This window comes from Pygocentrus nattereri, chromosome 13 (assembly GCF_015220715.1).
Source record: "Pygocentrus nattereri isolate fPygNat1 chromosome 13, fPygNat1.pri, whole genome shotgun sequence".
Taxonomy (NCBI): Eukaryota; Metazoa; Chordata; class Actinopteri; order Characiformes; family Serrasalmidae; genus Pygocentrus; species Pygocentrus nattereri.
Window position 1 is genome coordinate 36,070,116 of NC_051223.1, and position 17,849 is coordinate 36,087,964.

A 17,849-nucleotide genomic window follows, 5' to 3' on the forward strand; every position below is an offset into this window, starting at 1 on the left:
ATTTCTTTCAGATTTCTCAGTCTGAGCATGTGCGAAACAGACTGCTGTATCAGAAATAAGTGAGCAGCGTCACCGGGAAATGCAGCAAAACACTTTTGGAGCGACGCTGAAACCAAATTCAACTTCGACTACAATTTGATGAAATGAAGGATTTAAATATTCTTCATCTTCTAGATGATGCACGTTCATACCGCTGTTGTCGGGAAGAAAAGCTCATGTTTTTCAGTTTTTGACCTAATTTGAAAATGCCTGCTATCCTTTACCTTGTATGTAAATTTCCTGACTAATGGACTAAAAGAAATGACCTAAAATGACTTGGAAAAAAGTCTGGTTCCATGGACTTACATTAAAAGTTGAGTAAGTTTTTTTTCCTTATCCTGTAAACTTATCATTTTGGAGATACAAGGTTTTCATCCAACAACAGGGATATATCCAGGTACCACCAGGTAAAGTGGCGAAATGCTTAAAAATAAAAAAAGCAGTAGCATGAAGTTTGAGTTTTATGTTACATTTACATCACGTCTTCTTCTGTGAGTTTATTGGCTTGTTGCCAGTGGTGGACAGTAACTGAGTAACTGAGTAAATGTAATTAGTTTCTGTACTTTAGTATTTTTGGTGTATCTGTACTGAAGTTTCTCCGTTCTGGGCGACTTTTTCCTTTCACTCCTCTACATTTCAGAGTCTAATATCCGACTTTTTCCTCCTACATTTTGAGAAATCTGTCGTTCCTTTTGGTTTCTGTGTGTATAAAAACGTAACATGTCAAAACAAAAGAAGCGCAAAGCCAGAGCACCAATCAGGGCCCAGCGGTCACTTTGTTTAGAGCTGGTTTTGACCTGTTGGTCATACCGACCCAGTGCAGCACGCGGTTCAACGTCAGCGCAGCAGCGTAAAACTTTGGGAGAGTCTGTTCAACATAAATGATGAACTAACCTAACTTTGTGTAAATAGAGCTCAATATAGAAATATGTCCACATATGCAGTCGAGACTGACGCGGCTTTTTTCTGAATTTCTACAAACACCATTTCATTTTATAGTAAATGAGTTTGGGCTGGTTTATGTTTATGAACAGACGCCTACAGATCAACATAGTAAAGGAGCTCATCTGTGATCCTGAGTTTAAAGCCAGTTTTTATTCAACTTAAACTTGGAACTAAGTTGTAAATAAATCTGAAACTGAAACTTTGCTTGTGTGTAAAAAGTGATTTCAGAGCCACTCGGTTCTCCCTGATGGAAACTGTTTACCTTCAGTGTTTTGTGCTTCTGATCATTTTAATAGACGTCAGCGTCACTAATTAATGACGTTCTATTAAAAGACTGGTTTACCAAGAGAGACGCTGGAGGACTTTCACCTGAAATGAGTTCATGAAGCCAGTCTGGTTATAAAAATGATAACAGGACATCAGAGCCAGAATTACTCTTTTAGTACTTTTACTTTATACTTAAGTACATTTGAAGGGAAATACTTTAGTACTTTTACTCAAGTGGAGGTCTAAAGGGAGGAACTTCTACTTTTACTGGAGGAATACTTTACCTTCAGTATCTCTACTTTAACTCAAGTACATGATTTCTGTACTTCGTCCACCTCTGCTGGTTGCAAAGCAGAAATCTGACTACTGTCTGACTCATGTAGACCCGGAGGTTCCCCACTATCTGATTACTCAAGTGCATGTAAACACATGGATCAGATTACTGATAAAATCTGATTTTCTGCAGTTATCAGATTATAAAGGGCATATAAACACACTGTTAAGTCCCCTAAAAATCCATATCTGGAAAACTGAAAATATAGGCTGGGAAATAACATTTATTCTCCTCCAGAAACTCACCAGGTAACGTTCTGAGGACACGCTGACCAAGATGAGGTCATCACCTACACGCACCTTTTCACCTTCTGACCTCTGCTTGGAGGCAGGGTGTATGGTCCACCAACAGGCTTCACCTACAAACATACACACAAAATGACCACATAAGAATACAAACACAAACAAATCCATTCAAGAAAATGAGTGTACAATCATAGGAGGACTACTGGTGTCAAAGTTAATATGGTAATAAATCATTAACACCGCTAATTATTCACGCTGTAATGCATTTTCCTAGTTTGACCCTTTGATTAGTCCAGCTAGTGATGAGCACTCTGGCTCTTTCAGTTATATTCTTAAAAATTATGGTTCTACAAGAGTTCTTTAGAAAGGAAAATGGTCCTATATAGAACCAGTGGTGGACAGTAACTGAGTAACTGAGTAAATGTAATTAGTTTCTTTACTTTAGTATTTTTGGTGTATCTGTACTGAAGTTTCTCCATTTCTGGGCGACTTTTTCCTTTCACTCCACCACATTTCAGAGTCTAATATCCGACTTTTTCCTCCTACATTTTGAGAAATCTGTCGTTCCTTTTGGTTTCTGTGTGTATAAAAACGTAACATGTCAAAACGAAAGAAGCGCAAAGCCAGAGCACCAATCAGGGCCCAGCGGTCACTTTGTTCTGAGCTGGTTTTGATCTGTTGGTCATACCGACCCAGTGCAGCACGCGGTTCAACGTCAGCGCAGCAGCGTAAAACTTTGGGAGAGTCTGTTCAACATAAATGATGAACTAACCTAACTTTGTGTAAATAGAGCACAATATAGAAATATGTCCACATATGCAGTCGAGACTGACGCGGCTTTTTTCTGAATTTCTACAAACACCATTTCATTTTATAGTAAATGAGTTTGGGCTGGTTTATGTTTATGAACAGACGCCTACAGATCAACATAGTAAAGGAGCTCATCTGTGATCCTGAGTTTAAAGCCAGTTTTTATTCAACTTAAACTTGGAACTAAGTTGTAAATAAATCTGAAACTGAAACTTTGCTTGTGTGTAAAAAGTGATTTCAGAGCCACTCGGTTCTCCCTGATGGAAACTGTTTACCTTCAGTGTTTTGTGCTTCTGATCATTTTAATAGACGTCAGCGTCACTAATTAATGACGTTCTATTAAAAGACTGGTTTACCAAGAGAGACGCTGGAGGACTTTCACCTGAAATGAGTTCATGAAGCCAGTCTGGTTATAAAAATGATGACAGGACATCAGAGCCAGAATTACTCTTTTAGTACTTTTACTTTATACTTAAGTACATTTGAAGGTAAATACTTTAGTACTTTTACTCAAGTGGAGGTCTAAAGGGAGGAACTTCTACTTTTACTGGAGGAATACTTTACCCTGGTTATCTCTACTTTAACTCAGGTACATGATTTGTGTATTTCGTCCACCTCTGTATAGAAAAATGAATACTTAAATAACCCTTTCCGAGATTCTTTTAAGGGTTCTTCGAATCATGAAATGGTCGAGAATGTGCTGAAGGTGGTTCTATATAGCATCTTTTTGAAGGGTTCTGTATGGCACCAAACAGCGTTCTACTCTTGCTACAAAGTCAAGCTTGTACCAATGGAAGAACCATTCTTGGTGCTACACAGAACCCTTTTCAGTGTTTGTGGAAGAACTATGGATAAATCAATACAAGTAAAGTGGAAAAAGCTCCAGTTCCTTTCCAAAATGAGATGTTATGTGGCAGCATGAGAGCAAGAGGCTCTAGTCATGGAGGAGCTGGAACATGCAGCTGCTGTTATGCTCGCTGGCATTACAGCTTTAACCTACTGCTTTATACATAAAACAAAACTCTCAAATTGATTGATCGGCAAATAAGACAAACATGGTTAATCGTAATTGAACTACACCAATTAATGCAATTAATCCCATTGAGTTATTTTGATCATTTGTCAGCTCTAAAGAAGTTTATTTTTCCTCTAGAAGTCAAGCATTCATCTTTTACTTTACTGATTTTTGTCCCAAACAGCATCTTTATGATGGAATGTGAAAAGAGTTTCACACAACCAGGTGTATCAAAGATTTGGGTGACAAATGCAAATTAAAAAACTGAAGCTGACACTTTTGTAAAAATACACACTGCATATTCTAATCGCACGCTGTCTGTGATTTTCCTAAAGAGGAATTCCACCTTTTCTTTCCATCATTTCTGCATAATTATGTAGTTAAGATGTAAACAAAGTCAGAGTGGCTTGATGTGTAATGGTTCATTAACCTTAATGGCTTAATCTTTTTACAGCGGTAATGAGAATTAGATGTCTAAAATGGTTTAATGGCTCTAAAGCCCAAAAGTACTGTTCAAAATCAGAGCGCATCCCTCATTTATTCGATGTCCAATTTATCATTTTTGGGGAAAAAGCAAAAAACAATGAATTACACAGAATTACACCGAATTCTCAAAAACTTTTCAGGAGACTTCTTTTGAATTTTTTCAAAGAAATCTTCAGGGACACTTCCAAAGCTCAGTCTTAGAAGCTGGATATATGTTCAGCTGCTCATAAGAAAATCTTGGCTTGGATTTCTTTTTTCCTTTTTTAATGAAAAATCTGAGGAATCCCTCTATAAACCAAACTGTGCCAGAAAGTTTTAAATTGACATAAAGCTACAGACTCTTCACTCTTTTCAACAACCATCCTTCAGAAGAGCTCTACCTGTCGTGTCCTCTTGAAGCCCCACATCAAACGCCAGTTTATCTGTTGAAGAGCGAGAGGTGGACAGACAGCAGAGGTACTGCGGGAAGCAGAAGAAAGAAAAGAAACTCACATCAGAGCAACAAACCCCACACACAGGTTTCAGTTCTCCAGAAAGTACAGAGGACTTTCCCTGCAGGACGTTGTTCCAGCTGCATGGATTTGCTAGTTAATTTAAACCAGCAGTTAAAATTAAAGAGTGAAAGAAAAAAAAAATCATGGCAATATATACATCTCAATCGCCAGAACAAAACCTCTTATCTCCAAAATTGACAGAATATGGAAAAAACATACTTTTCCAATTCCCAAGTAATTTTAGGCCAAGGTAAGGGGCAACAGGTCATTTTAAGTTATGTCAAAAAACTAAAAAATGGAGACAAAATAGGGAGTCATGAGGTTTTGTTCCGAAAGCAGCAACACGTGTGTAAACCTACTCTACGGTCAATGGAAGTCAATGCAACCAGACATTTGTCCAAGTACTTTTAGGTCATTTCTCTTCACACAATATATAGGACCACAGGTACTTTCAAGTCATGTCAAAAACTGAAAAACGACGATACAAGGTTTTGTTCCAACAACAGTGATATACTATATAACCCTATATTATATTTTATATATTATATATTTTATATTTTATATATATATATATATTATATTTATATATATTTTCAGTTTTTGACCGTTTTAAATTGTCTGTTGCTCTTTACAGTGTGTGTAAATCTCATGATGACTGGACCAAAATAATGTGTAAAGCCACCTTTTTGGAGACACAAGGTTTTGACCTGAAAACAGTCTAGCTCCACACGTTCACATTAAACCTTTGAGAAATTGTTTCAACCTGGACGACTTTTTCAATGAGGCAAAATAGAGGACGGCCAATCAGAAGAAAGTTCATTTCCATACATCAAACACCTTCAAGCCACAGTAACAAAACCAGCCTGTTTAATTCTAGGGGATAAAAAAGAAGTTAGAAAAGGATAAAAAATGTATACACTATATAATGAATTGTGGACACCACAGGGGCAAAAGGTGCTACATTTATTTTCTCATGCACTAAACCTTTAATTCTACACCCATTCAAAAACGGCCAATCACAAAGGTCCATCACCTTATTCACATGTTCATCCTGAGCTGCTCAGAAAAGAACAGAGACGGCAGAAAGGATGGCCAACTATACACAGGACCCACAGCATGGTTTCCTTCACAAGCTGTTCAGTGACACTCACTCACTTCACTCACCATTCCACTGTAGGAGTGCCTGAGTAAGACAGCGTGTCCGTAGAGAAGAGTGCGATGACCTCCACCCTGCGCTGTCTAAAACATACAAAGCACAAACACACTGTTACACAACGGACAAAAAAGATCTGAAAGATGAGCTGCACTGATTGAAAGGGAAAGGTTCTGAGTGAAGACACAGAGCTGTACAGCTGTAGATGACAGTCATAACAGAACCAGTGAGGAACCCTCAGAACCTTCTAGGTCATCAGTGAAGGCCGAATTAGTTCTGGGAAGTGAAAAATACACGTCTGTGATTTGAGTTCATTGTTATTTCATGGAATCAGAATGCTTGTGCTGTAGTAGTGCACAAAGTTTCACAAAACTCTTAAACTGCCCGTCCACTCAGGATTTCTTTCATTTACATTTATGGCATTTGGCTGACGCTCTTATCCAGAGCGACTTACAATTTGGTCATTTTACTCAGGTAGGCCAAGGTGGTGTTGGGAGTCTTGCCCAAGGGGTCAGACATTATGTTGCAGCTCATGCTGGGGACTGTAGTGCATCTCAGGGTAAAATGGGCTACTAATAATTACAATTTGATCATTTTGCACAGGGAGGCCAAGGTGGTGTTAGGAGTCTTGCCCAAGGACTCTTATTGGTATAGTGTAGGGTGTTTGCCCTGGTGGGGGACTGAACCCCAGTCTACAGTGTAGAAGGCAGAGGTGTTACCCACTACACTATCCAACCATTTCTCTATGGATCTAGGAAGAAAGAGCCGAGCAATCTCTCCCAGTGCTTAAAACTTCAGGAGCTTAACTGAAGACCTTGTGTGTTAGATTACCTACCAACATATATAGGAAGAAGAATCAACCAATCACACAGCCGCTCTGTGCCAGGACTCTTTACCGAGTCACTGTAAAACTGCCTCAATTTAACATGATTTAACAATTTATGAGCTGATCTTATAGATGTTTAATATTTATCATTTACGGGCTGTTTCTGTTGCAGCTTTCAGCTCTTTTTTAAGCTGTTTTAAGTTAAAATATAGCAAGATATTTTGTTAATATACACTGTGCAATACATCACAACTGCTACTGTAATGACACTCTCAGTTTACCATGGCCAATTGGCCTAACTGCACATCTTTGGACTTTGTGAGGACTCCGGTGGCCCGGCCAGGGAATTGAACCCAGGGCCTTCTTGCTGTGAGGCGACAGTGCCACCCACCGCACCACCGTGCATTTTGTTGGGTTACTATTTATGTTTTTTTGCTGTTTGACTGATATTACCAGGAATGCACAATTAAAAACATGATTTTTAAAAAACTCTTCATATGTTAATCTACACCGGTCAGGCATAAGATTATGACCACCTCCTTGTTCACACGCTTGTTGTCCATTTTATCAGTTCCACTTACTAGAAGTTAAGTGATGCTTTTTTAATCCCACATATGGGGAAATTCCACCTCTGCATTTAACCCCTCCGTGCAGCGAAACACCACATACACATTAGTGAACACACACACTCTAGGGGCAGTGAGCACACTTGCCTGGAGCAGTGGGCAGCCCTATCCACAGTGCCCGGGGAGCAACTCGGGGATAGGTGTCTTGCTCAATCATAGACCGTCAGCACTGGAGATCAAACCAGCAACCTTCCAGTTACAGGGCCAGTTCCTTAACGTCCAGCCCACGACTGCCCCAAATGCACATAGCTGCACTTTGTAGTTCTACAGTTACAGACTGTAGTCCATCTGTTTCTCTGATACTCTGTTACCCTGTTCTTCAGTGCTCAGGACCCACATGGACAGGACCTCACTGAACAGGTGCTGTTTGGGTGGTGAATCATTCTCAGCACTGCAGTAACATTGATGCGGAGGTGTGTTAGGGTGTGTTGCGCTGGTCTGAGTGGATTAGACACAGCAGTGCAGCTAGAGTGTTTAAACACCTCAGTGTCGCTGCTAGACTGAGAATAGTCCACCAACCATAAATATCCAGCCAAGAACGTCCTGTGGGCAGCGTCCTGTGAGCACTGAGGAAGGACTAGAGGATGACCAACACAAACTGTGCAGCAGCAGATGAGCTGTCGTCTCTGACTTTACATCTACAAGGTGGACCGACAAGGTAGGAGTGTCTAATAGAGTGGACAGTGAGTGGACACAGTGTTTAAAAACTCCAGCAGCACTGATTCACTCGAACCAGCACAACACACACTAACACACCACCACCATGTCAGTACTTTTTCCTCAGTACTGTATTTATTAAGACTGGACCACAAATAAATCTGTTTTCACAGATGCTATGAAGGCATATCATGGAAGATGTAGTCGAGTGTGGGCCTTCAATCAAATGAACAGGCTAACGATGAGATCAGTGTGTGACTTGTGCTGGACAATCTGCCATGAGAATAGGCTGGACATCATGTTTGCCAAATGTCAGTAATGACTCTGACTGTCTCGCTCAGTCTGATAGGAACCAGCATCCGTATTATGTGACAGTGACAACACTCAGTGAGTGTGAGTGCTGCAAGGTCATCACCAGCGCTGGGGGTACTATGGTAAAGTTACTCATTACAGTAATGGAATTACCTTTACTTTTTTGTGAGTGTGACGTTATGCCATTTGTTTTGGCTTGTAGTTGGATAATAAAGTAGTGGATCTGAAGCCTTTCTGACAACAGCAAGTTCAATTTAGAGAAGTTTACTGATCAAGTTTCACCATCACAAAACCAAATACAGCCACCATTAAGACCATTTACAACTTTCTCTGTCAATCCAGCCACTCAGATGGATATTACTCTAGTTTTAGAAACTGTAGTTAATCCAGGTTTAGATATTCTGGCTATGATTAATCTAGGTTTAGATTCTCAGGCTGTAATTAATCCAGATTTAGATACAACCCCAATTCCAATGAAGTTGGGACGTTGTGTAAAACATAAATAAAACCAGAAACAATGATCTGCAAATCCTTTTCAACCTATATTCAATTGAATACACTACAAAGACAAGATATTTAATGTTCAAACAGATAAACTTTATTGTTTTTTGCAAATATTTGGACATTTTGAATTTCACTTCTTGTAAGTCGCTCTGGATAAGAGCGTCTTCTAAATGCTGTAACACGTTCCAAAGAAGTTGGGACAGGGGCAACAAAAGACTGGGAAAGTTGAGGAATGCTCAAAAACACCTGTTTGGAACATTCCACTGGTGAACAGGTTAATTGGAAGCAGGTGAGAGTCATGATCGGGGATAAAGGGAGCACCCCTGAAAGGTTCAGTCGTTCACAAGCAAGGACGGGGCGAGGTTCACCACTTTGTGAAAAACTGTGTGAGCAAATAGTCCAACAGTTTAAGAACAACGTTTCTCAATTTGCAGTTGCAAGGAATTTAGGGATTTCATCATCTACAGCCCATAATATCATCAAAAGACTCAGAGAATCTGGAGAAATCCCTGCAAGTAAGCAGCAAAGCAGAAAACCAACACTGAATGCCCGTGACCTTCGATCCCTCAGGCGGTGCGGCATTAAAAACCCACATCATTCTGTAACGGATATTCCCACATGGGCTCAGGAACACTTCGGAAAACCACTGTCAGTGAACTCAGTTCGTCGCTCCATCTACAAGTGCAAGTTAAAACTCATCTCTGATGGTGTGGGGGTGTGTTAGTGCCCATGGCATGGGTAACTTGCACATCTGTGAAGGCACCATTAATGCTGAAAGGTACATACAGGTTTTGGAGCAACATCTGCTGCCATCCAAGCAACGTCTTTTTCAGGGACGTCCTGCTTATTTCAGCAAGACAATGCCAAGCCACATTCTGCACGTGTTACAACAGCGTGGCTTCGTAGTAAAAGAGTGCGGGTACTAGACTGACCTGCCTGCAGTCCAGACCGTCTCCCATTGAAAATGTGTGGCATATTATGAAGCACAAAATACGACAACGGAGACCCCGGACTGTTGAGCAACTGAAGTTGTACATCAAGCAAGAATGGGAAAGAATTTCACCTACAAAGCATCAATAATTATTGAGTGTTGTTGAAAGGAAAGGTGATGTAACACAGTGGTAAACACACCCCTGTCTCAACTTCTTTGGAACGTGTTGCAGGCATCAAAATAAAAATTTGCAAAGTGAAATATTTGCAAAAGCCAAGGTTTATCCATTTGAACATTAAATATCTTGTCTTTGTAGTGTATTCAATTGAATATAGGTTGAAAAGGATTTGTTAATCATCGTATTCTGTTTTTATTTGTTTTACACAACGTCCCAACTTCATTGGAATTGGGGTTGTATTCTGGCACTGATTAATCCAGGTTTAGACACTCAAGCACTGATTAATCCAGGTTTAGATATTCTGGCTATGATTAGGTTTAGATTCTCAGACTGTGATTAATCTAGATTTAAATACTCAGGCACTGATTAATCCAGGTTTAGATATTCTGGCTCTGATTAATCTAGGTTTAGATTCTCAAACTGATTAATCCAAGTTTAGATACTCAGGCAGTGATTAATCCAGGTTTAGAAACTCAGACTGAGATTCATCTAGGTTTACATACTCAGACTGAGATCAATCCAGTTTGAGACACTCAGGCTGAGATTAATCCAGTTTTAGACACTCAGGCTGAGATTAACCCAGTTTTAGATACTCAGGCTGAGATTAACCCAGTTTTAGATTCTCAGACTGTGATTAATCCAGATTTAGATATTCTGGCTGAGATTAGTTCCAAACCAAACATGGGCATGGTTGGCCTGTGGGACACTAGAGGCGGCTGGCAGGTACCGACAGGCCAAGTGATCTGCAGCTTCAGTCATCGCCAAGGCAAAAACCCGGGTGTGGGATGAGTTTGGTGAGATCTTGGAAAGTGACTTTAAGTCGGCTCCGAAAAGATTCTGGCAAACTGTCAGGCGACTCCGAAGGGGAAAGCAGTGTGCCACTAGCACTGTATATAGTGGAGATGGTGTGCTGCTGACTTCGACTGAAGACGTCATTGGGCGGTGGAAGGAATACTTTGAGGACCTTCTCAATCTGACCGACACGTTCTCCAGTGAGGAGGCTGAGTCTGGGGACATGGGAATAGGCTTGTCCATTACTGAGGCCGAAGTCATTAAGGTAGTTAAGAAGCTCCTTGGTGGCAAGGCTCCAGGGGTGGATGAGATCCGTCCTGAGTTCCTCAAGGCTCTGGATGTTGTGGGGCTGTCTTGGCTGACACGCCTTTTCAACATTGCGTGGGCATCGGGGGCGGTGCCACTGGATTGGCAGACTGGGGTGGTGGTGCCTCTTTTTAAAAAGGGGGACCGGAGGGTGTGTTCCAACTACAGGGGAATCATTCAGGCCCTGTACAAACAAAGCAGGAGTTTGGTTCGCATGGCCGGCAGTAAGTCAGACTCATTCCCAGTGAGAGTTGGACTCCGTCAGGGCTGCCCTTTGTCACCGATTCTATTCATAATTTTTATGGATAGAATTTCTAGGCGCAGTCAGGGGACGGAGGATGTCCGGTTTGGTGACCTCAAGGTCACATCACTGCTGTTTGCAGATGATGTGGTCCTATTGGGGACATCAGGTCGCGAACTTCAGCTTTCGCTGGATCGGTTTGCAGCCGAGTGTGAAGCGGCCGGGATGAGAATCAGTACCTCTAAATCCGAGACCATGCTTCTCAGGCGGAAAAGGGTGGAAAGCCCTCTCTGGGTCAGGGATAAGCTCTTGCCTCAAGTGGAGGAGTTCAAGTATCTCGGGGTCTTGTTCACGAGTGATGGTACAAGGGAGCGGGAGATTGACAGGCGGATTGGTGCTGGGTCAGCAGTGATACGGGCTCTTTACCGGTCTGTTGTGGTAAAGAAAGAGCTGAGCCATAAGGCAAGGCTCTCGATTTACTGGTCGATCTACGTTCCCACCCTCACCTATGGTCATGAGCTTTGGGTAATGACCGAAAGAATAAGATCGCGAATACAAGCGGCCGAAATGAGTTTCCTCCGCAGGGCATCTGGACTCTCCCTTAGAAAAAGGGTGAGAAGTTCGGTCATCCGGGAGGGACCCAGACTGATATTAATCCAGTTTTAGATACTCAGGCTGAGCTTAATCCTGTTTTAGATACTCAGGCTGAGATTAACCCAGTTTTAGATACTCAGGCTGAGATTAACCCAGTTTTAGATACTCAGGCTGAGATTAACCCAGTTTTAGATACTCAGGCTGAGATTAACCCAGTTTTAGATTCTCAGACTGTGATTAATCCAGTTTTAGATACTCAGGCTGAGATTAACCCAGTTTTAGATACTCGGGCTGAGATTAACCCAGTTTTAGATACTCAGGCTGAGATTAACCCAGTTTTACATACTCAGGCTGAGATTAATCCAGCTTTAGATATTCAGACTGTGATTAATCCAGTTTTAGCTATTCAGACTGTGATTAATCCATCTTTGGAAGTGAGTGGACACAGCGTTTAAAAACTCCAGAAACACTGCTGCGTCTGATCCACTCAGACCAGTGCAACATACACTAACACAGCACCACCATGTCAGTGTTACTGCAGTGCTGAGAATGACCCACCACCCAAATAATACCTGCTCTGTGAGGGTCCATGGGGGTCCTGACCACTGAAGAACAGGGTAAAAGGGGGTAACAAAGTATCAGAGAAACAGATGGACTACAGTCTGTAACTGTAGAACTACAAAGTGCAGCTATACAGTAAGTGGAGCTGATCAAATGGGCAGTGAGTGTAGAAAAAAGGTCGTAACATCATGCCTGACCAGTGTACAGTTACCTATGTAACGCCATTACATTTATTCCATTAAAACCCAATCCTGATCATCCTGATCATTCAGCCCTACTTCCTCCCTTCAGCTAATAGCATTTTGTTTTATTGTAAACTGACATTGTGTTTAAAGCGTGTAAATAACACACTGCCGCTGTTGGCACTAATACTGTACCCACATTTATGATTATTTATGTATTTATTTTTCTCAAACAGGTCCACTTGCCTTTTACACTGGGCTAAAATTCCTTGATGAACAGAAATATGGAAATGGTCCAGAATTGCTTAGGGGGGAAAAAAAAGCTTAATTTCCATTCAAAGTTAAGAAACTTTTCTCCGCCTGTAAATCAATATCATTTTGGAGAAATGAGGTTTTGTCCCTACAGTGACGATATTATATATTATTGCTAATCCAGACTTGCCAGTATTACTTCCATGTTTTTGCTGCACTCTTATACTCCGATGCGGATCATCTGATATTTAAGGCATGCTGGCCAATCAGAGACACGTGACATCACAACAAAAAGGTTCCTGATTGGATAAATTAGGCATTAGTAACTGACCGTGTGATGTGTCATGAAAATGGGCAGAACTAAAGCCTTTTATAGGGAAAACTATGAAGATCAGAGAAGAAGCAATGATCACACACACACACACACACACACACACACACACACACACACACACACACAGTCTTACCTTCATCATGAATTTCTGGCGTGGCATGAAACAACAAAACAAACAAATAATATAGTTAATAACAGAAATATTAAAGAAACCTTATGATAAAGTACCACTTAAAGTGAAAACCAATAAAAAATACTATCAAAAAAAGTCTTTGTATGATAAAATAACTCATTTTCTCTTCCCAAAAAAAGGATAAATGCATATTCGGCATGTAAATTGTGTGAAATATATATATAAGATGGAATTTTGTGCTGTACTGCTAACACTGCACCCTTCTCTGAGAGTTAATGAGTATCGATTATATTAGTTATTGATTCCAACATGGTGTTGAGGGCTTAGCTGTACATCATTTCCACATAACTATCTGTCCTAGAGCTGTGAAATGTGTAATGATATGGAGTTGCCTTAAAGGAGAAATGCAGCAATTTGTCTACATTTCTGAGTAATTCAGCTGTAAAGATATAGACAAAGTCATTCAGAGTGGTTGATGAAAGATGCACCACCCTAAAAGCTTACCGACCCTGACTTTACTAACACTATTTGAAGGATACATGCATAAGTATGTCATACCACATGCATAAGCATTAATTAAGGTATTTACAAAGCAATACTTGAGTATTTATGAGCTGCTTATGCAACTAATCGCAAGATTAGTAAATGGCATATTGACATTGGTATTCTGTAGCTCAATTCATGCAAAAAGACAAACTAGACCCCCTTTTATGTTAGACTACTTGGAAACAATGGTTCATAACAGTGACATAAATCGAACAGATGCCCATCACTTTAGTTTAAGGTCCCTGATGTCAACACAATGTCATTTAACATCTCATGTCGTCTTGCGGTTGCTGGCATGAGCTGGTCATGAATACTAAGATAGTGCTTCATAAATACGTTATTCAGTTCTTATGCTTGTGTTATGTAATTCCAGGCAGCCTTCAAATAAAGTGTTATCCTGATTTCTTTACAGTAGTGGTGATAGGAACCAGAGGTGAAGCTGCACATGCCTTCTGAGTTTATATGTAATGCTAATGGTGCTAAAATAGTGTTAAACCTGGAAAATAAGTGGCATGCCCCCTCGCTTTAGATCAAGACCTTCTAAAAGATATCGTAAAACGATGATCGGGACGCGTATTCCATTTCCATTCTACATAAGAACCTCCTATGAGTGAGCTTTTAGAGGCATTTAACTCTTCAGACATCTGGTTCCTATCACCTCCACTGTGAACGATTCTGACCCTCTAAGCATCTCCCATCAAACCACTCTGATTAATCTTTACATCTTAACCTTTAAATTAAAAAAATAATAATCTGTGGAATTACCCTGTGTGTGTGTGTGTGTGTGTGTGTGTGTGTGTGTGTGTGTGTGTGTGTGTGTGTAGTCAACTAGGAAAATAAAGCACACAGGCACACAGAGACATGCCTCAATTGCAAAAGCAGAAGACTACAGTGTAGGCGAGAGGGGTCATGCAGGTGAGGCCATTAGCACAGTGAGGGTCAACAACGTCTCAAGGCAAAAATGAATCAGTACAAAAGAGCAAGGGCATCCATACCGTAGACATATATGGAAAGATAAATTGCTGATAATGCCATGATGCAGTCTTATTGGGCCACCCTCTCTGCGCAGCAGAATGAATGATTGTCTACGGGTATAATGTCTCCTTATTCCCCAAAAAATGGAAAGTACTGAGGTGTACTGGGTTTATATACAGTAGGAAGACATTTCTTGGGTGTCTCAATTTTTTTTCTTCCATGACTAACCTAATCCAGGTAATCTAATCTGTTCCTTTACTAGAATGGTTGTGGCTATTTGAATATACATAAATTCCAAAGTCATCTTAGTATTCATACAGTTCAGTCTGGATATGAAAAATAATAAATCGATTGTACATCATCGCGTAATTTCTGAGGTTTTTGCAGAGAACGCACAAGTGCACATGAGCCTTACACACAGCCTGTGTAAGAATGTGGTTTTGTTTAACTCTTGACTGAACAGCTCAGCGACAGACGTCTGCAGATGCCGAGATGCTGTATTAAATATGTTGAGAGTAAAATCTTTAGGGTAAAATATGTCCTGAAAGGTTTCTTTAAAACCTGCAGTAAGCTCGGTGCTGGTGTAGTGTAGTGTAGTGATTCCCATAGAGGTGCCATAAAAATTAGCATTATATTAATAAATCAGAAACAAGATTTTCAGAAGAAAAATGTAATATTAAGGAAAAATCAGACAAACACATGAATTTAATTCTGATGGAAAAATTGATGAAATCAATGAAAAGCAATGCAAATACAGGGAGTAGAACCTCAGGGGTGAATGAACGCTGGAGCTGTGCCTATCTATCTACATATCTAAATCTATCTATCCATCCACACACACACACACACACACACACACACACACAGTGCTTCCAAGTATTCAACCCCCTGAAGATTTTGCAATTCAACAAATTGCAAATAAGTTAGAGCCTTCAAACTTTGAACAAGGGTAGCATTTATTAACAGATGCCTAAATATTACAAACAAAAAATATAAGCTGCTCAATTACATTATAATACATTTTAAACATAAAAATTAGGATAAATTATTATTCAACCCCCAGGTTTAATATTTTGTGGAATAAACCTTTTGCAATTACAGCTATTAATCGTTTTTTATAAGACCCGATCAGGCCGGCCCAGGTCTCTGGAGTAATCTTGGCCCACTCCTCCATACAGATCTTCTCCAAGTTGTCTAGGTTCTTTGGGCATCTCTTGTGGACTTTGATCTTGAGCTCCTTCCACAAGTTTTCAATTGGGTTAAGGTCAGGAGACTGACTGGGCCACTGCAACACCTTGATCTTTTCCCTCTTAAACCAGGCCTTGGCAGTGCCATCCTCTCACCAAACGCCCCGGGTGTGGTTGGCACCAAAGACCTCGATCTTGGTCTCATCAGACCAGAGAATCTTGAACCAGTCTGCCTCAGAGTCCTCCAAGTGATCATGAGCAAACTTCAGACGGGCCTTGACACGACGCTTTGAAAGTAAAGGTACTTTATGGGCTCACCTGGAACGGAGACCATTGCGGTGGAGTTCGTTCCTTATGGTATTTATTGAAACCAATGTCCCCACCGCCATGAGATCTTCCTGGAGCTTGGCCTCAATCAAGCCTTCCATCAAGCCTGGCCTCGGCATGGGAGGAAACTTTGAGAGCCTGTTCAGGCCATGGAAGGTTAACAGTAGTTCCATAAGCCTTCCACTTCTGGATGATGCTCCCAACGGTGGAGACAGGCCCAATTCCTTGAAAACTGTTTTGTACCCCTTGTCCGCCTTATGGCCCTCCATGGATTTGTCTCTGATGGCCTTGGAATGCTCCTTAGTCTTTCCCATGTTGCCCGAGTGTGAGTGCTGTTCACTTGATTGGGGTGGGGCTTTTATAGTCAGAAAAGGTGGGAAAAGAACAATTAATCCAAGCATGTGAAGCTCATTGCTCTCAATTGCTCTCAGTTATTTAATACTTGAGGGAACCAAACAGAATTCGGGTGGTTTGAGGGGTTGAATAATAATTTGACGATCTGGTAAACGTTGCGAAATTTTTAATTTTTAAAAATGAATAAACAAAGGAATAACATTGTTTCTTGCTGCAGTGCACTTCACATGTCCAGGCTCATCCAAATGTGTAAATCTGCAAAATCCTACAGGTTGAATACTACTTGGAGGCACTGTATATATCGCTGTTGTTGGAGGAACACCTTGTATCTCCAAAATAATAACTTGACAGGAGAAGGAAAAAAAAAACTTTAATGTCAACGGAGCCAGACTTTTTACCAAGTCATTATGGGCCGTGGCTTGTGGTCCATTCATCATGAAATTTATACACAATGTAAAGAACAGGCATTTTTAAAATTATGGCAAAAACCGAAAAACAACAAACGGAGATACAAGGTTTATGTACATAGATGGGCAGAGATAGCTCCAGTGATGTATACCCCCTGGAAGTGTTTCCTACAGAAAAAATAAAGAAATTTTGCAAAACATATAATCTATAGATTATACGCACCACTATCTGAGTGTGAATACACTAATGCACTGCGACCGACAGTTTCTTAGGGCTTGTGTGTAAACTGTCAGGGAACGTTTTTTTAAGCAAAATAGTATTTAAAACTTCCATGCTGTTTACAGACTAGCAATGTTTTGTAGTGCTTTGGCAAATACCAACAAATGTCCAACATCATTTACAGACTTAGGCACTTAATGTCAGGTTACGCTACTGAAGGGCAATGCTCATAAGGCTAAATGACACCCACATAAGTCCTTTATGACTAACATTACTAAACACTTACTACAATAAGCATCATCTGTAATAAAAGTCGCATTTGCCAACTTTGATGTCAAGTTGACATAATGACAGACTTTCTGTAGCTCAGTGCGTGTCACCAGCGACATCATGCCGATAAGACGATACAAGGCAGGCTGGCTGGACAACAGTGAGCATTTTCTGTGGCCCTTAAATAAAGTGATTTATGTGACATCACCAGCATGACGTCACTGTGATATACACTAAGTCAGTTGTTATGATGTGCTTCGTCATTTCACCCAAACATTTCTAAGGTAAAATGTTACCTGATATAGATGTTATGTCAACTTTGGCATCAACGTTGACAAAAGCAGCC

At 40.6% G+C, this 17,849-nt stretch overlaps 1 protein-coding gene across 30 annotated transcripts in view; it reads right to left on the bottom strand.

Annotated features, from left to right (window-relative positions):
* Positions 1 to 17,849, bottom strand: part of ryr2a (ryanodine receptor 2a (cardiac)) — a 352,340-nt gene that overhangs the window by 219,129 nt on the left and 115,362 nt on the right. For 22 of the 30 annotated variants that reach the window (XM_037544150.1, XM_037544135.1, XM_037544133.1 and 19 more), the window contains 4 exons: positions 13,218 to 13,232; positions 5,800 to 5,874; positions 4,522 to 4,600; positions 1,831 to 1,943 (listed from right to left, as the gene is read on the bottom strand). In XM_037544150.1, coding sequence (XP_037400047.1) covers positions 1,831 to 1,943; positions 4,522 to 4,600; positions 5,800 to 5,874; positions 13,218 to 13,232 — 282 coding nt within the window. The remainder of the gene's footprint in view (positions 1 to 1,830; positions 1,944 to 4,521; positions 4,601 to 5,799; positions 5,875 to 13,217; positions 13,233 to 17,849) is intronic. The other 8 variants (XM_037544154.1, XM_037544155.1, XM_037544139.1 and 5 more) reach the window with 1 other exon arrangement.